We start from the raw sequence: 22,679 nt of genomic DNA, 5'->3' as shown, positions 1-22,679 counted from the left end.
AGCAATACGCCTATATCTCAGAAGCACCGCTAGCTTCATGGATAGGCAGTAAGCAGGTTTGGACTTACAGTATTGCCATAAAGGCGGAAGGTGGAAGCAATATGGCTGTTGTAGCAGCTAGCCCTAATTTTAGGCTCAACAATTGGCTTTTAGACACAGGATCCGATAAAACCCTAACCCATGATTTCAACGATTTCTATACCTATCATCAAGATGATCCAACCACCGCCTATGTGTACAAAGACTACTCTGGCAAGAGAGTCATCACTCAGGGACATAGAGAAATCCTAGTCAAAACAGTCCTACAGAATGGAACAGTCTATTCTTTCTTAACCCAAGGTCATTTCAGCCCTGGTGGTCATGCGAAGCTTCTTGGAATGCAGAAACTTCTTAAGGATCAAGATATATCTTATGACACAAGATCGAAATTGCTTACCGATGGTAACGGAAACACCATTGGTTACACCGAAACAACGTCTGGAGTTCCATATCTAGTTTCACCCACTGATCACGGTAAAGAAAGTAAACAAGATCAACCATGCGATTTTGGTATCGTCAACCAAGTGACTGCTCTAGAGATACATAGACGACTTGGCCACGCTAGAAAGGCAAAAATCTCATCAACTTTGAGCCATACAGAGGAACTCGGCGACGACGAAAGATATGGAAATGAGTATTTCGACTGTGAAGCCTGTTTCCTAGGCAAGTCAAAACAAAAGATCTCCCGAGATATCCAGGAACGAGCACAGGACGCTATATGGAAGTTCCATGTTGACACTCAGCCAATAAAGCCTACAGGCCTAAACGGGGAGAGATACTGGTTACCAATAGTCGATGATGCGACTCGATATATTGAAGGAATCACACTGACCAATAAAGGAGAGGCTTCTGTCAAATTGACCTCCTTTTGTGAGAAAATCAAGCTCCTCACAGGCCGATACCCTAGGATATGGCGAATGGATGGTGGGACTGAGTTCAAGAATTTCATCGACTGGGGGGTAAAACGTGGTATGACTTTTGAAATCACACCCCCTACACAGCCCAACCAAATGGCGTCGTTAAGAGATTCGGGGGTCATATCAATGATATTCAGCGGACGATGATTATTGACGCTGATATACCTGAAAACATATGGCCCTACGCAGTCGATACTGCCATCTATATCACGAATAGATTGGTCAAACCTAAAACCAAGATATCGCTATGAACACACTAGAGGAGAAAGTTCGATATTCCGAATCCAGAGCCGACATTGAAGCACCTTTTGCCATGGGGATCCACTGCTTATGTGCATATTCCAAGAGCTCAGCGCACTCAGGCGAAATAGGTATCCCCAAGGGCATGGAAAGGAATGCTAGTCGGATATAAGGGGGACAATGGTCACATATTTAAAGTCTGGGACCCTGTCAGTAAGAAGGTCAAAGTTCAAGGGACGTAGGCTTTCCACAACCAGGAGACGACGATTCCGATGGAGATCCACCTTCTCGTGCAAAGGCACCAGTACCAGAAGGACCACCAGGTGATAGTGGAGGCCATATCAGCTTCCTCGATACACCTGGATCTTCGCAGCAAGTGGAGAAGTCGATCCCAAGGGACACTCTTCTCACACCCTCAGCAAGAATCCAGCTCTCAGGAGCGCAGGGCAGGGTTTGGACTATGCCTACAACACCACGATTGCAAAAGTCATTACCTGCTCCACCAGTGACAAAGCCTAGTATCTTTCCAAGGAGTACAATTCCTACGACACAACTTCCAGTCATGACTAGCGCAAGGGTGGAAGATATCACTGATACAATTGAGCAGCAAGCTCCTGGCGAAGCGGAAGACCGAACCAGGAGGTCTAACCTCCAGAAAAGGCTTTAAGAACTGACCTCGCAAGTCTCAAAAATGGGCAGTGAGATGATTGAAATAAAGAATCAAGCGTCGGCTATTGAACAGGAGATTAGATCTAGCGAGACCAGATCTATGGAATCAACTCCATCACCCGAAGTACAGAGAAGGGGATATCAATATCCCTTCTCCTCGCCAATAATTGAGGCTTAAGAGGAAGAAGAAGCCTCACAATCTCCAATACTTCAAGAGCAAAACAAGGAAATTATCTCAATCTCTTCAACTCCTGATCCAATCACTGAACCCGTACCTCGTCGGTCGAGGCGTGCCAATATCGGCATACCGCGAGAGAGGTATCATGACCCTGATCAAAAACACCACTCTGTCGAATACGAGAAACGGGATAGAGATAGTCAGAGAGCTACGCAAAGATCGAGATCAAGATTACCTAGGGATCCATCGGAAGCTGAAGGATCCGCAAACGCCACAGTAGACATTACTATGCCTATTATGTTCAATGATAAACCGCTGTACGCAAGGGATATTAACATTCCCACAACGTATAAGCAGGCAGAGAAGTCACCTTTCTGGATATATTGGAAAGAAGCTATGGAGAAACAGCTTGAGGACCTCGCCGCTAAGCGAACATGGACCCTAATCCCGAAACCTCCACGATCAAAAGTCCTTCCGGGACAATGGAGATTCACACTAAAGACAAACACAAAGGATCAAGTGTATGGGTTTAAAGCCCGCTGGGTGGTCTGTGGAAACTTCCAGGATAAAGATGGAGCGGAGTCTTACGCTCCAGTTGTTTCCGAATATATGATTAAGGTCGTATTGACGCTTATTGCGATATATGACCTTAGATAGAGACAAGTTGATTTCACAGCGGCGTATCTCAATGCTTCGAGAGAGCATGCTAAGGTTATCTATATAAGGCAACCAACTTGATTCGAGTACTCTGATAGGACCCCTCACTAATGGGTATGCTCATTGAACCAGGCACTATTTGGACTCCGGGATAGCGCCTACCTTCGGAATGAAGACATAGATTCCAAGCTTCGACAAATAGGCTTTTCACCCCTAGGCGATGACCCTTGTGTCTATGTCAAAGGAAAGGGGATAGGCCTAACAATCATGATGATCTATGTGGATGATTTTATCATCGCCGCACCGACAAACATAGAGATTCAAACAGTGGTCTCTATGCTTCAAAAATACTACGACATAAAGGACCTTGGTGAACCGAAACAGTATTTGAACTGTGCCTTGGTTAGAGACTACGAAAAGAGGACGATCTCTTTATCGCAGAGTGCCTATATGCAAAAGATCCTACGGGTATCAGGCACTCTAGGTACTAAGGATATTCCTTTACCTACAGGATAGAGAGAAACCGCAATTGAAGAAGATTCAGAGGCCTTACTCGATAACGATAGCTTCGACCACTATCAATCAGTGGTTGGAATGCTCAATTGGCTAGCAGTCAAAACTAGGCCGGATATTCGCTTCGCAGTGACGAGACTACAGCACCGATTGGCGAAACCGACGCTATACGATATACAAGCACTTCATCACGTTATCAAATACCTTCGCCAATATCCTGACCTAGGAATCGTCCTTGCAAAGTCTGACGAACTGCAATTCTCAGCATATTCTGACGCATCACACGCCGATTGGCAGGACAGCAAGTCGACAGAAGGTGTTATCTGGTTTTTCGCCGGCTCACCAGTGATGTGGTTTACGAAGAAACAGACTATCACAGCCAATTCCACCACTGTAGCAGAGTGGTGCGCGCTCGATCAGCCTAGCAGGGATGCTATGTGGCTAAACAAAGTGGCCGATTCGCTTCAATTGCCAAGGCCCGATGCTACAGTTATCTATACTGATAGTATCAACTCGCAGCTTCTGCTCTCTAAAAAAGGGGGGCAGATCCGCCAATCGCTGGCTTTCATTGAGATATTTCTTCGTCAAAGATGCTGTTGCACAAGGTCATATCAGCATACGCAGGGTGGAATCCAAGCATAACACGGCTGATGGGTTCACTAAGGCATTGGCGAAGGATCAATTTAGGATTTTCATACAGCAGCTGGGTTTAGAATGAGAGGGTTTTTCGCTTCATCTTCATGCTTGATCTATGAGGGGGATGTCGGATGCCTTAGGCATCCAGGCATATAGATCAAACATGTTTGATATGCCATCATGTTTGGCAGTATAAATAGGATCTCAGTATCCTATTCATACTTGCTTTCTCTTCTTCTCTCTCTCTCAGTCTTGCTTCTAGATAGAGAATATCATCATCTTCTCTGTCATCAGTCGTTGAAGAAGCGAAGGGTGCAGCGCTTCTTGGTGCGGAGATGGGAGTTGCGACCCGGACCGGATAATCCGATAATCCGTCTCGCCGCAGCTGCTTAGAGAGCGGTACGGGAATGGATGGGCTGACGGGATTCCACTTCTTACAATAATTACCATCTATCTATCTGTATACTCCAGGAGAGATCCCACTCGGCGTTTGGCTTCGAGTTCTTGCTTCAGCTGGATGAAACGCCTGTATAGTCATACGCAACTAGTTAGACTGCAACAGATTAATTGAACTTTGATTTATTGATTGAGTGACCTCCAAAGTTACGACACCCTCATAGACCCACAGTTTGCCGTCCACCATTTCTACACAGTCTGACCGCCATATCCAATGATACGCGGATCCGAATTCGTTCACTATGCTGCATCGCACGTAGACTCGTGTTTCCCCTTCCCTGAAATCCTTCATGTCCCTTATTGTTATTCGTTTACACAGGCTGTGATCGTGATTGGGGGCTGGGTATATACGGTATGTACATTACTAGATTCATGTATGACAAGATGAGATCTCACTCGACCCAACCGATGGGGCCAGGACCCACTGCCAACAAGAGCTGAAAACTATGTTGTAGGTTTATGTAGATCCCTCAGGTAGGAGGGCTGCACGTGATCAATGAAAAATGATCTGTGTCTTATAAGAACTCGCTACTGAACTGTTGGTGTTTACTCAATTGGCCGCTCTTGCTAGAATACTCAAAATGCAGACCCAGCTAGGCTTTCCAAATGACCCGATTTTTGTTAAGCTTCGCAAGGTAGCCAAGCAGTCACCGCGTGTGTTATTCCACGATGAGTATGGCATCGATGCAACATATAGCGACTTGATTCGTGATATTATCCACCTCCGGGAGATCCTGCGGGAGCAACTCTCGAGCGTTTCATTCGATGAGCAAGGTTGTCTGCGAGAAGACGCCAGGTCGATTGCCTATCTAGGCTACAGCGGATATAGTTTTATCATCAGCTTCTTTGCCATTGTGGCTTTGGGGGGTATATGTGTGCCTCTATGTAAGTTCTTGCTAATTGGCTCAGCTCAATGATATGGTACTAAACTACGATAGCAACGGGGCTGGCGTCAGACGAGGCGCTGAGCATTTTGAACAAGGTCAAGGCTGCCTATATCCTGACTGAGGATAGAACAGTCAACATGGCCACGAAATTCGCAGAACAAGCCCGAATCGAGAGCCAAAGTGTGACTTTGATCACAATCACAACAACAGATCCCGCAGTAGCGACTATTCCCCGCCCCACAGAACTCGAGATTAATCAGGGACTGACCTTGCCAGAAACAGCTGGCTGTCTGATTTTATTCACATCCGGCACAACCGGGCTCCCAAAGGGTGTTGTTCTCACCCGGAAGATGTTCCATTTCGAAGAAGATATAACACCCGCAACACTTTATCTCGCCTCCTGTCCTCCGCACTGGGTAGGAGGAACAGGATTGATTGATAGTGTGCTTCTCGGTGAAAATCTACATATGCTGAAGAACGAAGTCCCTCCTTCCCGGTTCTGGGAAGTGTTGAAAGAAGGGAGAGCTACGGAAATGGCTATCTCACCGACGATGTTGAGACGTTTGATGGAGTACTATGAGGAAAATATCGGCCGTCTTGCAGCTGAAAAACGGGATCAATATATCGACGGAGCAAAGAAGCTTGAACGTGTGATTGTGAGCGGCTCGATGCTGAATCCGTCCACTTGGCGCTTCTTTGCTGATTTGACCGGTATGCCCATCATCAACGGTTACGGGCTCACGGAGATGGGTGGGGGTGTAATAATCAATCCTGCTGGCTCGCTCTATGAGCAGGTTTGTGCATGACCTTCTTCCCATTTCGATTTTTTACTAATAAAATCAGGGCTATATCGGTAAAGTCATTCCAGGCATCACAGTCAAGCTGTCCCATGGTGACCATGGGGAAATCCTCGTCAAGAGCCCTATCAGATTCTCCCAGTAAGACCATCTTTCCATCTCCAAGCCATCTACTTACACAGATAGTTATATTGGCGATGAGGCAGCTACTCGCGCCGCCTTTGACGATGAGGGATTTTACAAAACAGGCGATCAAGCCCACCGTGTCGGTGATGATTACTATTTTGACGGGCGAATTTCATCCGACTGTACGCTCTTCCTTTATCCCCTGTGTCCTTATCAGAGTAACCAACCAGACAGTTGTTCGCTTTCATGAATACACGATATCGATTCTCGAGCTGGAGAGAAAGCTCCTAGATCTCCCATATGTCACCGAAGCGCATGTCCTTCCCGTCAAAGACCACGGAGCTGGCGGATTAGTTGCCGCTCTTGTGCGGCTGCAAAAGCAAGATTGTGACGACGTTACCCTGAAGCGGGTACGTGAGGACCTCGCTGCGACTAAACTAGTTTCGTACAAATTGCCTGCCCTCTTACGGACTCTCCAGAATGGGGAGCAAGTCCCGTTCACGCCGTCTGGGAAGGCATTGAAAAGGGAGTGCCTCCAGAAGTTTTTCCATATCTTTGAATACATACCGGACCCTTATGCTGTGGAAGGAGTCGAGTACTGGGGAAATCAACTCGATCTGGCCGCTTCATTGCGAGTGTTTGACTGGGGAGGTTTGTAAGCCGTCAGGCTGAATGTTTTGTTCGCCCAGCAGAATCTACAGTTCCATGCAAATTCTATTTTAAACATATTTTTACACATGGGAGTAGACCTCCACAAAGCCCATAGCGCTAATGTTCAAGAATTGGTCAAAGAAGGCGTGTCGGCAGAAGGCGAGGGAACGGAATGCCGATCTCAGAGATTGCTACCTGCAGAATTTGCCGATGAAGAAGCGAAAAGTGCAGCGCTTGTCGGTGCGGGGATGGAAACCGCGACCGGGAGCGGAACGGGTCAACCGATAATCCGCCTCGCCGCAGCTGCCAAGAGGGCGGTACGCCAGCGAATCAGGGAGCGGTGGGAGAAGCAATGGGAGCGAGAAAGGACCTCGGCCCCCACAAAGCGCTTAGTGCAGGCGCCGAACAAGAAGACCCTCCGTCTATACGAAGGCCTGTCGAACCCGCAGTGCGCCATCCTAACCCAAATGCGCACGATGAGGATCGGGCTTCGACACTTCTTGTTCAAAATCAAGGCAGCGGAGACTGACCGGTGTAACTGTGATAAGGGCTCACAAACACCAAAACACATCCAGATGCAGTGTCCAAAATATGCCATTCCGCGTACAAAAGTATGGGAGCAACTATGGGATATTGGGATCAACAAGACAAACTACGACAAGATCGTGTCGAACGCGCAGGCCACCCGCTACGTGGTCAAGTTCATGTACCAAACAGGTCTCCTCCAGCAGTTTCAACACGTTGGGATCGAGGAGGAAGACGACGACGAACCGACAGGCCTCGCGGCAATAAACCTAGGTGTGGAAGACGATGAGGTATTAGCTAATGACGAAAACGAAGCTGTGAAACGAGAACTCAGCCAGATTCGACAACCATGCCAATCAATTGGCCATGACAAAGCCATCATCAATTGAGACTGAGGCGGGGAAGGATACAGAGGGAGAGAGAGGAAGAAAGAGAGGGAGAGATGGAAGGTGGGGGTGCACCCCACAGCAATCATTATATGTTTATCTCTTATGTATGGGTTTGGATTTGTGGGCTTTGATTAATGGGCTTTGATTCATTCATGGGGCTACGGGATACAGGAATGGGCTGATTCCACTCTTTATCGGCATCTATCTATCTGTATACTCGGGAGAAATCCCGCTCGGCGTTTGGACTCGAGTTCTTGCTTGGGTTGGATGAAGCGCCTGTATAGTCAAACGCAACTAGTAAGACTGCAACAGGTTATTTGAACTTTGATTGTTTGATTGATTGATAGTACCCCATGGTAGCTAGTTGAAGGACGGGCTCGTCGGCGTTTTGCGGGGTTGGAAATGCCCGCGACACTGTTCATTTGGCCAGGTCTATGTTTTCACTTAGTAGACCTCGCTCTCATACATCTGATAGGTGAGGGGAAGAAGTCACCTGAGAGTGAGCCTGAGCATAGGCGCTAAACAATGGGGGCCCGTCACCTTTCTTTTACCAGAAAAGTGAACATCGTCTGCATCGTATATTCATAATGACCTCTATATCTTTTGGCGACCAGAATCAGGGGTTACAAGTGGGTGCCAATCACGGGCCCATATACTATACGTCTGGTGAGTTTCTTATCACTTAAAAAATGGGTCAAGATCAGAATCAACGACTAATAGTGGCTTTCCGTCCTAGAGCAACGGGAACCCCGCCCAGAGCCACTGTCGACCGTGCCATTCCTGCATGATCCAGATTTTGTCAGCCGCGATGAAATCCTCGATCAAATCCACGAAAAATCCTCGATCCCGGGGTCTAGAATAGTTCTCGTCGGCCTAGGGGGTTGGGTGAGGTCAAGCGAGCCCTGAGCGGTCTGTGCAAGACTGACTTTGCCAAAGAAAATCTCGACTCGCCATCGAATACTGCCATCGAGTCCGGCAGCAATCGTCTGACACTTGGGTTTTCTGGGTTCACGCAAGTAATGCCGCGCGCTGCGAGGAAAGTCTCCGCAACATTGCCGACCGTGCTAAGATTCCCGGGCGCCAGGATCGCAACTCAAATATTTTCCAACTCTTCGGAAACTGGTTGCAAGATGGGAAGATCGGAAAATGGATTCTTGTCCTTGATAATGTCGATGATGATGAGCTCCTTCGCAAACCATTAGCTACTCCGATAGAGGCCCAAGCAAACACCCCGAGGCATGTCCCAACGCAGCCACCGCTAAGGTACCTTTTTGAAAGCTCGAATGGTTCCATCATCATCACAAGCCGGAATAGAGGGGTAGCTTTAGAGCTCGCCAGCCATAAGAAACATCTGATCGATATACAACCTATGAATACAGCTGAGGCGCTAGTTCTGATGCGGAAGAAGCTAGATGATTGCGCAGAGAGAGAGGAATTGGTTCGGCTAGTCGAGGAACTCGAGTTCATGCCACTAGCGATTGTGCAAGCGGCTAGCTACATCACCCACCGTGCACCCCGATGCTCGGCATTGCAATACCTAGAAAAGCTTCGCCAGGGTGATCGGCAAGCCACAAAACTTCTTAATTACGAGGGAAAACACATCCATCGAGACTGGCAGGCAAAGAGCTCTATCCTTCGGACTTGGCAAATTTCGTTCGACCATATTCGACGCATCAGGCAGTCTGCCGCTGATTTGTTGTCTCTTATGGGCTTTTTCGACTGGCAGGGGATCCCAGAGTGTCTTCTACGGGGGCAAGACATAGACAAAAACCATGAACCTTTGGGTTTTCCGCAAGACGTTGGAAACAGTTCAAGTGATGAGGATATAGATTACTCGTCTGAACCCGACGTAGATGACGATTTTGAGAGCGATATTGCGATTCTCAGAGACTATTCCTTTATTGCTTCAGGTGAAGATAGCACGGTGTTCACGATGCATCGGCTTGTGCAGCTAACAGTACGCACATGGTTGAAAACCTGTGGCCAGGAGGAGAAGTGGAAAGAACGTTTCATTAAGAATCTATATGATGAATTCCCGACTGGTCAGTATGAAAACTGGGAGAGATGCCGGTCACTGTTTCCCCATGTTAGGTCAGCCTTGTTACATCAACCGAAATCGCAAGACTCACTTAAGAACTGGGCTACGCTACTCTATAAAGGAGCATGGTATGCGATAGAATGTGGCAGAATTTCGGTTGCAGAGGATATGGCAGCTATTTCAAGGAAGCAAAGAATGAAGATTGGCGGCGCCGAAGATGATGACACCCTTGATAGCACTGCGATGTTAGGAGTAGCCTACGAACTAGATGGGCGGTTGGAGGAGGCGGAGCAGCTCGAGCTGCAGGTCATGGAGACTCGCAAGACAAAACTCGGTGTGGACCATCCCGACACACTGACAAGCATGGCTAACCTGGCGTCGACATTATGGAACCAGGGCCGATGGAAGGAGGCGGAGCAGCTCGAGCTACAGGTTATGGAGACAAGCAAGACGAAACTCAGCGCGGACCATCCCTCCACGCTGACGAGCATGGCCAACCTAGCGTCGACATTATGGAACCAGGGCCGATGGGAGGAGGCGGAGCAGCTCGAGCTGCAGGTCATGGAGACTCGCAAGAAGGAACTCGGTGCGGACCATCCCGACACACTGACAAGCATGGCTAACCTGGCGTCGACATTATGGAACCAGGGCCGATGGAAGGAGGCGGAGCAGCTCGAGCTACAGGTTATGGAGACAAGCAAGACGAAACTCGGCGCGGACCATCCCTCCACGCTGACGAGCATGGCCAACCTGGCGTCGACGTGGGAATCTATAGGCCAGCATGCTGAAGCAATTGATTTGCTTCGAACCTGCGTGGTCAAGCAACAACGAATTTTAGGCCCATCTCATCCTCATACTGTGTCAAATGCCAATACGCTCCTAGAATGGGAAACTGCGCATCTTACTATGAAGGCATGAACCGTTCATCCTTTCTCTGCTTTTCTCGCATTGAGTTCCTCTCACTATGTTGTGTTTCATTGTCCAATTTTGTTTACGATTCACTACGGCTTTCCCTAGCAACCATGTATTTGACAATCCATTGTTTCTTACTAGTGCAAAGTTCACTGGTTGTCCTTCTATGAAATACGTATGGACTTTTGTGTATAATGTTATAGATCTTTAGATATCAAGATATGTGATCTTTCTCACCACACTCTTCCGATGCAAAGGTCTACTGGATACTGGTATCAGATAGAGCGGTCCGGAAATCTCCATCAGGTGAATTTCTGCACACGTTGGGGTCAATGGCAATGAATTTGCCGATGGAGAAGCTAAAGAATCCCCTCTTGGTGCAGGGATAGGAGTTGCGACCGGGAGCGGAACGGAAAAAGCGGTAATCGGAAGAACAGGTAATCCACCATACTTTAGAAAGGCCCAAAGCATCTTGTCCGAACAGCCAGGAATGGCAGGACATTACGGCGTCGGAGTTACTTTCAAAGTGACCTGATGTGTTTGCGTTGATGTGAAGGTCATTTTATTTCCGAGTTCGCGATTTTTCTATTTTCTCTCGCAGAAATCCGAGCTGGATATACCTGTCAAAATCACGAGCAGCTTTCCAGGACTCGGCGTGGTGGGTATTCATAAGTAGCCATCGCATACTTAGGGGCTCAAGCTCGTAAGCTTTTCATATATAGAAGCGTGGCTTCCAAGCTTATCACTCGATTCCAGCCAGTCCTATTATCAGTATAACTGATGAAAAAGGCTTTAGGTTCCTCGTTTGTCAGAGTGAGAGCCATATAATACAGCGGTATTGTCTCCGAAACTTTCATATTTCCACTTAGTCTACTTCAATGAAATAACTTCACTCGTGGACAAGTTATAGTCTTTCGTCCTTAAGGTCTCCAGTATGGCTTCTACGCGGGTCAAAACCCGAAGTCGCCGTAATGGCACGAGACTAATGCTGGAGATTAAAGATGCAAAACCGCGGGAGGGTCTGATCCAACAAAAACCTTACGATCGCCAAAAATCAATAGCACCGGACCGGACTTGATCCCATATCGTAAAGCGTTCTTGTACGGATTTGCCCACTAATTGCGAGTTAAGTTTAGCTGCTGGATATCCAGGACTGACCCAAGTATGTAAAGTCCATGCTCGCTCAAAAGCCTCGTTAGGACCGCAAATATGATCTGCATTTTCGCTGTCTAGCGTATCGTTTTAGAAGAAAGTTTTGGCCTTTTCCAAAAGCAAAAACACTAATTTTTGTCCCAGCCCTTTCCGATGTAGTTCAAGTGCTGTGAAATGAAGCTTTTCAAGGAGGAAAAGACAGGCCAAGGTCAAGCTCGCTTCCCCATACACCAGTTCCTCATTGCACTGGATGGTCCTTGTACTTGGTCTTGACTGTTCCATATCGATCAAAGACATGAAACGCCACATCGCAAATTTTCTCGCTGGACTCTTCCATTCCTTCCCAAGATCCAGAGCGCGTTCCCTCATAAATATACCGGGCCAGAGCGTTGACGACAGGGATGGCAGGGTAACTGCATTCAGCAACAAAGTTCCGCTTCCATTTGAAATCGCTCATTTCCTCATTGTGTCCAAAAGAGCCGAATCTTCAACGTTCGTGGCGAGTCACCGGAGATAGTATAGTCTTGCCCATCCATTTTCCTGTTCATAATCCGAATCCTCGATCTCATCGTCACTTTCATTTCCCCTTTACCATCCTTCTTTCTCAGCCTTATCCAATCCACTGTCATCTTCTGTCGACTCATCATCTTTAAAGTCCTAAGATAAAATATGAGAGAAAGAACCGAGAAAGCAATGAGGCTTGTCGAGCTCTTATGAGAGACCACGAGAATCCCATATTGGATTGTCATTACTTTGATTGGGCTGGAGGTAATGTGAGACCGTGGACTGCGCCGTTGAATTGGGCTCCGGCGCCATTGTTATTATTCTGAGATCCTGGGCCGACATTGGTATTCATCCATCCTTGTCCAGTGTTGTGAAATGTGAAATTCGAAGTGCTTCCTACCGGAGATGGGAAGGCTTCCGACCTCCCGCGTTGCAGATTGCTAGCTCCACTAGATTTTACATTGGTTGGCTCATCGGGAGATAAACGCTCCGAATCTCTAATATCAAGAGTGAATCAATATTTCGTATTCAGGCTTTCGCTCCAAAGGGCTCATTGCGGACATACCTCAGCTGCGATTTCCATCTCTGGAGTTCTCCAACAAGTCTTTTGTATCCATTCTCCTGTGGCGACCCGAATTTCACCATATTGCTATGATCGGCATGAATGCTGATAGAATTATAGCCGTCGAGGGTTGCCGATTCCTTCGCAACCACTTTTCCCACTAGCGGTAAAGGCAGCTCTTCAAAAAAGGAAGTAATCTCGAGACTTCTACCTGACTCTCGCAATCCCCGTACCATTGCCAGGAATTCAATCTGAAGGGACTCGAGGAATTGACTTTCGGTTCCAAGCACGGCAAACAGGGACTTGTTGGCTGACTTTACACAACCTAAAGCTGCAGCGGGTATTCGGGCCCAGTCAGCAATCCAAGACCCCTTATGGGGCGTACCCATAAATATGATTGCTTTTGTGCAATGGAAAATGCTCTGAAGATGGGACTCCGGATTATTTCGAGAGGACAGGATCGCATTCTTGCAAACGAGGCCTCCAAGGCTATGGGCGATGAAAACCAGAGGCCTCGACGAAGCATTGCAGGACGATCTATCAGCTGCCAAGTCGTGCAGAAGATTAGTGGCGTGGTCGATGACCCGATTGGATGACGCGACGGACTTCCGCACAGCATAGGCATCATATCCATAGGTCAATATTCGAGCCCCGCTGATATGTGACGGGAGCAGCACCTGCGGCCATGGCGCTGACTGTCGATCAGCTGTCCAAGTTGCTCGGCGATCTCCGGTCAATCCGTGAATAAAGCAAATATCAAACGTTGCGTCAGAGCAATCATGGAGGACCTCAAGCCCATCCGGAAAGATGGAGGCTATATATTGATCTTGGGCTTTGCTCGAGCTGACCTCCTGATGAGACCCTGAGTTGTATGAATTCTGGCTCCCTTCGGGCTTTTCGGGGCGCCCTTTGAGACGCGTTGCGAGGGCCTTGAACTTCTTCATGGCGTGCGCGTGGAATAACCGTTTCAGTTAAATAGGGAGAATTTCAAGTGATACCGTAGACAGAGCGTGTGAAGCTGGGGTTCAAAGAAGAAGTAGGACTCGGTTGACAAGGAGACCAACCCTATTCTCTTTTCGACGGCACTTTGAAGCCAAGATGCAGTCAAGCAAAGCAGAAAGTGGGTCTCTGAGTGAACTGGGCGCATGAGTGCCTCGCCTGATTCCTTGGATGGAAGGCCTCCTTGGCCATTGATCGGAGATGTCGTTTGGATTACATGTACCATATCAAGCACAATATGCCTTGCATGTCCAGTATGTCGTAGCTGATAAAAGCAAGATTACTAAGGAAAAAGAGAAGGAGACATGTCTGTTGAGCGAAGCTCGGGCGCAGACAAATTTACCGATCGTGTTCCTTTGAGGGGTCCAGATGATTGTGCTTGGCAGAGTGGGACAAACCCAGGTACCTCAATGATTGGTCGGAAGTTCTCACGCCTTCGGACCTAGGTCACCCAAACTATGAGTCAGATCAACGGGGTCATGGCACATTAAGCCAATCAATTTGAGCCACGGTATTGAAAGCCCGGTAAACAACTGGGTACGCGATATGGCGGATTTTCCCCCTACAAAGTCTATAATAGATAGCTAAGTCCGATTGTTCGTACATGTCTCTACCTAGAAGCCCGAACTGTTCCTGCCGTCCTACTCTAGTCAGTTAGCAATGTCGACGTTGCCGGGAACAAGCAAGACGCCTTTTGAGTTATCTCATTCTCCATATCAATGAGACAAAGCAGACGAGCGTTGGAATGGCTACCACCAAAGACCTGCCCACAGTCTTCAGCGAGGTAGCTGAATTCATTCCGCTCGTCCAGAAGGTTTCCGAAACGTGCATGGGCCATATCAAGACTATACAAGATACCGACTCCTTGCAAGACTTGCGGCCCGCAGTAGAAGGCTGCACGGAAAAGGCGGCTCAACTGGATAAAATGTTCCTCCATGTTATTGGAGCTTCCGATGCCCAGCAACAATATCGGATGGTTGCAAAGGGAGATCGGTTGGAGCATGTAATGGAGGCCATACTTGAACATATGACTGAATTGGCCACGAGCTCACTATTTGTGGATGTGGCCGGCACAAGTGTGGACGAATTAAAGGAGGCTTTACGCAAAGTCAAGGGGATGGCCGACTCATTGCCGAACGAAGAATCGTCTTATTCGTTTTACAACTCAGGAAGCGGCTGGATGAACGTGAACACTGGCACTGCACCTCAGAATAACAACAATGGCTCCGGCTACCAGTTCAATGGACCAATTCATGGCTTCCAGCCACCGAAATAAGCCATCAGAAAGAAGATATGACACAAGGCTATGTCGGGTCTTAATTGTCGTCTTACGAGAAGCTGATTTTCGAAATCTCAAGGGAAATAGAAAATATATATTTCCTATCTTGTTACGCTTACTTTTTTTCTCATCACACTTCATTGATCCCTCGGGTATTGGTGGTCGAGCGACATTCGAAATCTTAATAGATTATTCGATTTTTCGTTAGTCTGGAGCACGCGCGCGAATGAAAAGCCAACTTCAATTTGGAGGTACAGACTTGTGTATCTTGCAATGAAAATCTTATGACATTTCACTGATTGCGCCGCGAGAGTGACTGATCACGACGAATATCTACCCCGCTCGCGTGTTGGTATTAGGTGCCTCAATCCTGGTTCCCTGAGCCCACTATTCATAGCTTGTTCCAGTCAAATCATATTCAGTACAAAAAGTAGTGAAAGTGAGTTACACATCAAATAGAAAAATCATGTTCATGTACGAAGGTTCGTGTGCATCAAGTACATATGAGAACATTATCATACGGCTATTTTATGCATATATCGTATTATAGTGTATGAAAGAATTACTATGCTACCCGAATACATGGTTAGGGTAACCCGTGACAGATCAAGGGACCGAATGAAGCTTTGAAGAAGCAAAATTAATGACAAATTTCTCATGAGACTCCTTGCGAGAATATCCCATATACAAGACGCGGTCCTTCCCATAAGAGGTCTCGAAATCTTCTTTTGATATACACAACAGTCTAAGACGATTATTATAGAACATGATTATACTTCAGAAACATTTTTTTAAAATTTTCACATCAGAACATTATCCTTGGATCAATTTTCATCTTTGAAATAAGACGAGATGACAAACGAATCAATACGAATTGGGTACGGGTCTATATACCCGTGTTGACGGGGCCCATTCGTACTTATGCGTAATGACTAAACCAGATCGGGCAGGATGAGCGGAGACGTGACTTGGGCGCGCAGCAGTGGGTGCGGGCAAGGCCAGCTGAATTGCCCCATCTACAATCCTGTCTATCCCTCGCCCACCCCATCATCGCGATTCGGACGCAATATTTTTGAGCGAGATATCTGCGTATCGAAGACGTGTTTCGGGGCCTCAAATGCCTACAAAGGAATTATGACGAGCCTGCCGAAACACCACGATGCCTCCTTTAGTAACCAGAGTGGGGTGTTGAGCGCCAATACTGGTGGCGGACCGCAGAACAACAATCATTTTGGAATTCAGTACAATTTTGGGAAAGATAATAAAGGTAACGGGGAACATGAAGGTCTTGAACGTCGCACAACCTCTGCTAATGGATCATAGTTCTAGTATCACATGGAGGTGGAGTCGAGGAAGGTTAGTCCCTCCGCCAGGAAGCAACCTAACAGCTGATGATGCTTATACTCCACAGCCCAGGAGAGTTTGAACAACAGTCCGCACTACCCCAAATCCAAAACTAGGAAAGATGTGACTGATACTCACAACAGAGATCCTTCAGTCGCTGGCATTCCCGCACATGCTGGATCGGAGAGACAGCATCGAACGACCCCATGCTCATACCTGCCAATGGATTTTCGAGCTAGAGAACTACAAATCCTGGAGGAATCAGTCCAGCGGTCTACTATGGATCAAGGGCAAGGCAGGTGCAGGGAAATCGACCCTAATGCTATGCCTACATGAAGAGCTCAAGAAACTGCACGAGAGCCCCCGTGGAATCCAAATTGAGTTTTTCTTCACCGCTCGAGGCGCTGAGATGCAGCATATCCCATTGGGGATGTTCAGATCGTTATTGAATCAGATTTTTGATGCCGATGAGAATGTACAAACCCCCGTGCGCGACGCTTACACAGAGCGGTGCAGGAAGTTTGGGGATACAAAGGGCCAGTGGGAATGGTCACAGCAGACACTAGCAGATTTGCTAGCCAATGCAATATTGACATCTGCCAAAGATCAAGATGTTACCATTTTCGTGGATGCTCTGGATGAGACAGGAAGTGAATCTGCCGAGATGATGGCGAATTATTTCCACGAGCTCAATAACCGGGCGGAAAGAGCGGGAAGACGCGTCAAGATATGCATTTCCTGCCGACATTATCCTATTGTAGGAAATCCCACGGCTACGGAGATTACCGTTGAACAGCACAACTCGGCAGATATCACCAGGTATATCGAGGATACTCTTCTTGGTGAAAATTCCCAGCAAGTCGCTGATCGCGACCAGTGGAAGGGCCTAGTGGATGAACTAATCAAGCAAGCAAGTGGAATGTTTCAGTGGGCCAAAATCGTCGCACCAATCATTAGCCGGCAGATCAAGGAAAAGAAATCGCGGGAGAAGATTCGCGCTTGGTTGAAGCGGGTCCCACCTGATCTCGAAGGCGTATACCAATACATTCTGAGCGAAGTCATACCCGATGATGATCAGGGGGAGGCCTTCTTATTCTTTCAGTGGCTACATCTGGCCCAGCGACCACTGACTGTGACAGAAATGCGATATGCCATGGCGATGGCCAATACAAAAGTCGTAGCCTCGCTCAGGAGAGCACAGGAGATCGAGGGTCTCGTGGAAAACAATGAGGCCATGAAGACGCGAGTCAAGGTGCTATCGGGTGGATTGGCGGAAGTCACCCAGAGCGATACGAACGACGAGATCATTCAAGTGATTCACCAGTCGGTCAACGATTTCTTGCACGACAAAGGACTGGCATCTTTGGCTAGCAAGGTGGAGCGAACAACACTGCCGGCCACACAAGTTTTGATCAAATGCCAGGCCAGGCTGTACCATTCCTGTTTGAAGTACCTTGCCATTGTTGAGGTCACCGTTCAAAAATTGGAACATGTTCCCATAAAAAAACAAGAGGAATACGTTAAGAGCCAACCGTTCCTATCCTATGCAACGCTCAACCTTCTCGTTCATGGGGAGAAAGCGGCGAATTTTCGGACCCATGAACTGCGCGATGAAGTTCAACTACTTGAGCAAATCGTATGTAAATGGACCAGAGTGTACAGAGTGCTAGATGACTACGGATCATCCAGACCACCAACCGGTACTACAGTGATGCATATGGCAGCGACTGCCAATTTGTTGAATGTCATCGAGAATCTAGCTTCGAACAAGCAGAATGTCTCAAGAATCGACGATGACGGAAAAACGCCCTTGCATTTGGCAGCACGGCAGGGTCATATAACTGGGGCCAAACTACTGCGAGAGAAGGGAGCCGGTACTGAGGCGATAGGGAAAGATGGGCGAACGCCAATTGTGGAAGCGGCTAGCCATGGGCACAAAGAACTTATTGAGTGGCTTCTAAAAAGCGATGCCAAGGTCGATGGAAGCGGCAAAGGGGCCGGGACCGCGCTTCAGGAAGCATCGCTGAACGGTCAATTGGTGGTAGTGGACCTTTTACTTGAGAAAGGAGCCGATGTAAATGCCCAGGGTGGTCAATACGGAAACGCCCTACAGGCGGCTTCATATCATAGGAGCGCAGAGGTGGTACAGATGCTGCTTGATGCTAAAGCCTACGTCAATACCCAGGGTGGTCAATACGGAAACGCTCTACAGGCCGCTTCACATCATGGGCTCTCAAAGGTGGTGTGGATGCTGCTTGATGCTAAGGCCGACGTCAATGCCCAGGGTGGTAGCTATGGAAACGCTCTACAGGCCGCTTCTCTGGATGGGAGCGCAGAGGTGGTACAGATGCTGCTTGATGCTAAGGCCGACGTCAATGCCCAGGGTGGTCAATACGGAAACGCTCTACAGGCCGCTTCTCTGGATGGGAGCGCAGAGGTGGTACAGATACTGCTTGATGCTAAGGCCAACGTCAATGCCCACGGTGGTGAATATGGGTATCCACTCCTTGCTGCCGTGTATCAAGGCTTTGTCCATACAGTTGATAGCCTTCTCCAGACAGGTGCAAATCCCGAACTTTCGGATCACCTTTACCGTACTCCCCTCCACATCGCTGCATCGAAGAATATGTTACATATACTCCGAAAGCATCCTTGCCTTGCTTCAACCCTCAACGCCCAAGACAGGTTTTCACGAACTCCACTTCAACTTGCCGTCATTCATGGTCATACACGTTTCGCTCTCGCTCTACTAGAACTAGGTGCTGATCCTTACCTCCTGGATGGGTATGGCAGGAACTCCTTGGATTGGGCAGCAGATAACCTTCAACTGGCAACCCAACTTCGCAATACTTTCCCTGCCATTGCCCCAACCGATAATGAGCTGCAAAGCTCCATGGTCCGTCGATCTATCCATCAAATATCGGCCACCCTCCTTACTTCTGACTACCATCATTCGTGGGCTCTCCTGCAGCAGTTAGGACACTATTTGATGTTTTTAAAGGATGAAGACAATGCGCGGCTGATATTCAATCTTGACCTGAGCCAGGAATATCTTCTTGGTGTCAAATTTAGACTTACCTGCGATATTTGTGACGAGCCTATTTATGGCACTCGCGTTATCTGTAGAGTTTGTGCCAATCTAGATTTATGCTTGCCATGCAGACACAAGCATCCCACCCACGGCAGATTGAATGCTCCTCAAGCGCATGACGTGCTGGAAGTTCCATACGAACAACCACCAGACTCCCAGCAAGCTAGGCAACGTCTTAACGATCTTCTACGGCGCTTCAGTCTTCAATTCGGTGGACCATCAATGCCAGGTAGCATAACTACCACAGTGACCGATCCATCTCCGGAACACCCAGTGTTTCTCCAGTATTCTGGCCCCCAAGCTTTATCTTACCCTGTGTTTGTTGGTATCTTGGTCACTTCATTTTGTACTTGGTACTTTCATTACCGTAAATAGATACATGTGCGAAAGCCTTTCTACTGTTACTGGACAAAGAATAAATAGGCCTGATCTTATGTATTCAATTGTGGGCCGATTCATATTTTTTGTAGGAAGGGTTGAGTTCGCATGCAAAGGGAGGTCACCGTCACTCAACTACGTTCGGTTAGTTGAAGTAAATTTAGATTAAATAGATAGAGTACTAACCTCTTGAGATACCAACGAATACTTCAAGTAGGCTTTTTTGTATTGAACTTTGCTACATAGCATGTCGGGCTAATATGTTGGCAGTGGAGCCCGAGAAAAAGAGGGCAATAGGGCGGAAGCTACTGACTGTAGCAAAAGGTATGAGACCGGCTGCCAAAGTAAAACATACTTTAAACACGCAATGGGGTTGACCACGAGAAGCCAGCACAGGGGAAACCTCAGGGCCCAGATCCAAGAGTGGACAAGAACCCCATCTCAACCTAGCGCCCACCTCTTATTCCCAAATCCGCAAATACCACAATTCAACCCATCGTCGAGGATTCCTCCATCGTCATCATCACCTACAACTACTACAATGTCGCCACCAGAGCCTGATCGTTCCAAAGAATGGAGCTCGCTGGGGTTACTCCACTTCAACTGGCCAGAATGCCTTTTTTTACCAACCTTCAGAAGGCAACAACTTGGCATGCTGTTTTGCCTGCCAATCGACCAAGAACCTATGAACCTTCCAACAGAGGGAGAGAGAGATAGATGCGAGATAGGAGGTGGAGGGCGCACTCCACTACAATCATTATTTTATTTCTTATGTATGGGTTTGGATAGGCTTGAAATTGTGAGTTTACAGAGTACAGGACAAGGCTGAGTCCACTCCTTACAATCAGCATCTCACTATGTCGGATACCACAGGCATCTATATACCATGTGCCTGATATAGATCAAGTATAGCAAACAATGGGATATGGGACCATGTTTGGTTGTATAAATAGGTTGCCAGAGTCCTATTCCTTCTTGCTTTCTCTTGCTACCCAGTCTAGTTCTAGATAGAGATATCATCAATATCTTATCATCAATATATCTGTATACTCGGGGAGAAATCCCACTCGGCGTTTGGCATCGAGCTCTTGCTTCAGTTGGATGAAGCGCCTGCGTAGTCATACGCAGGTATTTAGGCTGCATCAGGTTATTTGAACTTTGATTGATTGATTTATTGGCATGCATGTAATAGTGAGCTACATCGGGCAAATAAAATCTATTGTCATCACAGGTATGGTTTGGAAATGAATCAAGAACAAGCTAAAACGCAGAACGATGGCTGGAACAATGGATCTTAAGAATGGATATCCCAAGTCTCTAGGAGCTGTTTCCGGAAGACTTCCAGGGCATTCATGAAGAGGGTACGACTTTGCCCAAGATAATTGCGGCTGGTCGATCTTGAATTGAGTCGTTCGATGACTCTGGACTGGCGATCACTCGCGCCGCGAGAGCGGCTGGCGCGTCCATTGGCTTTATATCGAATTGCTAAAGATGCCGTGTCCAGGTTATCCAGAAATAGTGAAGAAGAGGTAAGGATGTCGACCCGCTGTGTAGCAGTCCAGACCTGACTCCCGTTATGAAGAAGGCTTGTGAGAAGATTGTAGAAATCTGCTTGTAGGTCTTCATTGCATATGTCAGGATAGTCCTCCTGAAGTCTGAGCCCACGGAGAGTTGAACTAAGATGTGGTGCCGTGTAGAAATGGCCGCCGACCGCAAGGCAATCATCTGGAGTGAATACTGCGTGAGGAAAACTAGGAGGCATAACTCTGAAGAAATCAGTCAAGATGATCTAGTATTTTGGGTTCCATACTCACAAAAGGTCACCGGCGCATAATTCCACCCGTACCCATCCTTCTTCATATCCGTGAGACCACTGGGAACCTGCAAGGGCTAAGAGTCGAACCGCATCATCCGTCACTTTGCGTGGGAAATACCAGATCTTCCGCCCTTCGAGAATCATAATCCAGGTTAGCTGAGCTCCATTATCCACGTGGATGGAGGATATCGCGTTTGCTCCGCTCAGCAGAAAGAATTCCCGCCGCTCATTTCTCCATTGTGACTCCGTTTTCCCCAGGTTCTCTGGAATTCCGCAAGACAATTTATTCGATAGATCATGTCTTATTATTTCAGTCGGACAGAAGTCACCAATTCTGTTTTCGATGTCCAGGAGGTTGATTGCATGGCGTTTAGGCTGAGGGATCTCCCAATGTGAAAGAACTTCCTGGACAGCCATTCTTCGTGTTCTGCCAGCAGGATCTGCCACAGTATAGTCGTAAACGTCAATGGTGTTGTTGATTTGCTCACGTAGATGCATCCAGAATGCATCTAAGCTTAGTTGGCGACCAGAGAGTGAATTTCCCGACACCGATCCCCGATAGAGGAGTGGTTTGTCAAACTTTTCGCGAAGACAGTCGTCCAAAGCCCGCGAGTCTTTCAACAGAATCATGTCTCCACTGGATCCTGGAAAGGCAGAAGGTATCGATGCAATGATATTAAGTGGGCTCTTCAGGGGAAGCAATTTTCTCATGAATTCTGCGATGATCTCCTCTCTCGATTTTGCCCACTGTGCTTCGCCATCCAGCTCACGCATAAATATCTGGAGTTCCACGACGCCTGGGTTGTCGAGTGTTGGAAAGTCCAGATTGAACGCGCCCCATGTCAAACATTCTGGGATATGCAGATTCCCCCGCCGCTTTCTGGATTCTTCTCTCCATTGTCTGCGGCGTACCTGGTCCGGCAT

General features: G+C 47.7%; 9 protein-coding genes across 9 annotated transcripts; 6 read left to right on the top strand and 3 right to left on the bottom strand.

Annotated features, from left to right (window-relative positions):
- Window positions 1-1,887: 1,887 nt before the first annotated feature.
- N7500_009000 (uncharacterized protein) lies at window positions 1,888-2,700 on the top strand (the record flags this gene model as incomplete). Its single annotated transcript, XM_056680144.1, has 2 exons — window positions 1,888-1,989; window positions 2,047-2,700. The coding sequence occupies 2 exons, from the start codon at window positions 1,888-1,890 to the stop codon at window positions 2,698-2,700; spliced, it is 756 nt and encodes a 251-aa protein (XP_056530516.1).
- A 267-nt stretch (window positions 2,701-2,967) lies between these two features.
- N7500_008999 (Ty1/Copia family ribonuclease HI) lies at window positions 2,968-3,855 on the top strand (the record flags this gene model as incomplete). The annotated part of the gene is made up of 2 exons (XM_056680143.1): window positions 2,968-3,168; window positions 3,217-3,855. The coding sequence occupies 2 exons, from the start codon at window positions 2,968-2,970 to the stop codon at window positions 3,853-3,855; spliced, it is 840 nt and encodes a 279-aa protein (XP_056530515.1).
- Window positions 3,856-4,886: 1,031 nt separating this feature from the next.
- On the top strand, window positions 4,887-7,680 carry N7500_008998 (class I adenylate-forming enzyme family protein; the record flags this gene model as incomplete). The annotated part of the gene is made up of 6 exons (XM_056680142.1): window positions 4,887-5,190; window positions 5,244-5,986; window positions 6,036-6,130; window positions 6,176-6,297; window positions 6,350-6,766; window positions 6,863-7,680. 6 exons carry the CDS (start codon window positions 4,887-4,889, stop codon window positions 7,678-7,680), a joined length of 2,499 nt encoding a protein of 832 aa, XP_056530514.1.
- Window positions 7,681-8,267: 587 nt separating this feature from the next.
- On the top strand, window positions 8,268-10,636 carry N7500_008997 (uncharacterized protein; the record flags this gene model as incomplete). Its single annotated transcript, XM_056680141.1, has 3 exons — window positions 8,268-8,346; window positions 8,417-8,570; window positions 8,617-10,636. 3 exons carry the CDS (start codon window positions 8,268-8,270, stop codon window positions 10,634-10,636), a joined length of 2,253 nt encoding a protein of 750 aa, XP_056530513.1.
- Window positions 10,637-11,500: 864 nt separating this feature from the next.
- N7500_008996 (uncharacterized protein) lies at window positions 11,501-12,239 on the bottom strand (the record flags this gene model as incomplete). Its single annotated transcript, XM_056680140.1, has 4 exons — window positions 11,501-11,651; window positions 11,673-11,855; window positions 11,910-12,028; window positions 12,057-12,239. The coding sequence occupies 4 exons, from the start codon at window positions 12,237-12,239 to the stop codon at window positions 11,501-11,503; spliced, it is 636 nt and encodes a 211-aa protein (XP_056530512.1).
- A 575-nt stretch (window positions 12,240-12,814) lies between these two features.
- On the bottom strand, window positions 12,815-13,792 carry N7500_008995 (esterase/lipase family protein; the record flags this gene model as incomplete). The annotated part of the gene is made up of 1 exon (XM_056680139.1): window positions 12,815-13,792. The coding sequence occupies one exon, from the start codon at window positions 13,790-13,792 to the stop codon at window positions 12,815-12,817; it is 978 nt and encodes a 325-aa protein (XP_056530511.1).
- Window positions 13,793-14,592: 800 nt separating this feature from the next.
- On the top strand, window positions 14,593-15,123 carry N7500_008994 (uncharacterized protein; the record flags this gene model as incomplete). Its single annotated transcript, XM_056680138.1, has 1 exon — window positions 14,593-15,123. The coding sequence occupies one exon, from the start codon at window positions 14,593-14,595 to the stop codon at window positions 15,121-15,123; it is 531 nt and encodes a 176-aa protein (XP_056530510.1).
- Window positions 15,124-16,077: 954 nt separating this feature from the next.
- N7500_008993 (uncharacterized protein) lies at window positions 16,078-19,936 on the top strand (the record flags this gene model as incomplete). The annotated part of the gene is made up of 2 exons (XM_056680137.1): window positions 16,078-16,393; window positions 16,614-19,936. 2 exons carry the CDS (start codon window positions 16,078-16,080, stop codon window positions 19,934-19,936), a joined length of 3,639 nt encoding a protein of 1,212 aa, XP_056530509.1.
- A 1,297-nt stretch (window positions 19,937-21,233) lies between these two features.
- On the bottom strand, window positions 21,234-22,679 carry N7500_008992 (uncharacterized protein; the record flags this gene model as incomplete). Its single annotated transcript, XM_056680136.1, has 2 exons — window positions 21,234-21,705; window positions 21,754-22,679. 2 exons carry the CDS (start codon window positions 22,677-22,679, stop codon window positions 21,234-21,236), a joined length of 1,398 nt encoding a protein of 465 aa, XP_056530508.1.

This window comes from Penicillium coprophilum (genome assembly GCF_028826855.1).
Source record: "Penicillium coprophilum strain IBT 35676 chromosome Unknown utg000005l_segment0_segment0, whole genome shotgun sequence".
NCBI classification, from domain to species: domain Eukaryota; kingdom Fungi; phylum Ascomycota; class Eurotiomycetes; order Eurotiales; family Aspergillaceae; genus Penicillium; species Penicillium coprophilum.
Note: the sequence above shows the minus strand (reverse complement) of the source record. Positions and strands in the feature narration are given on the sequence as shown.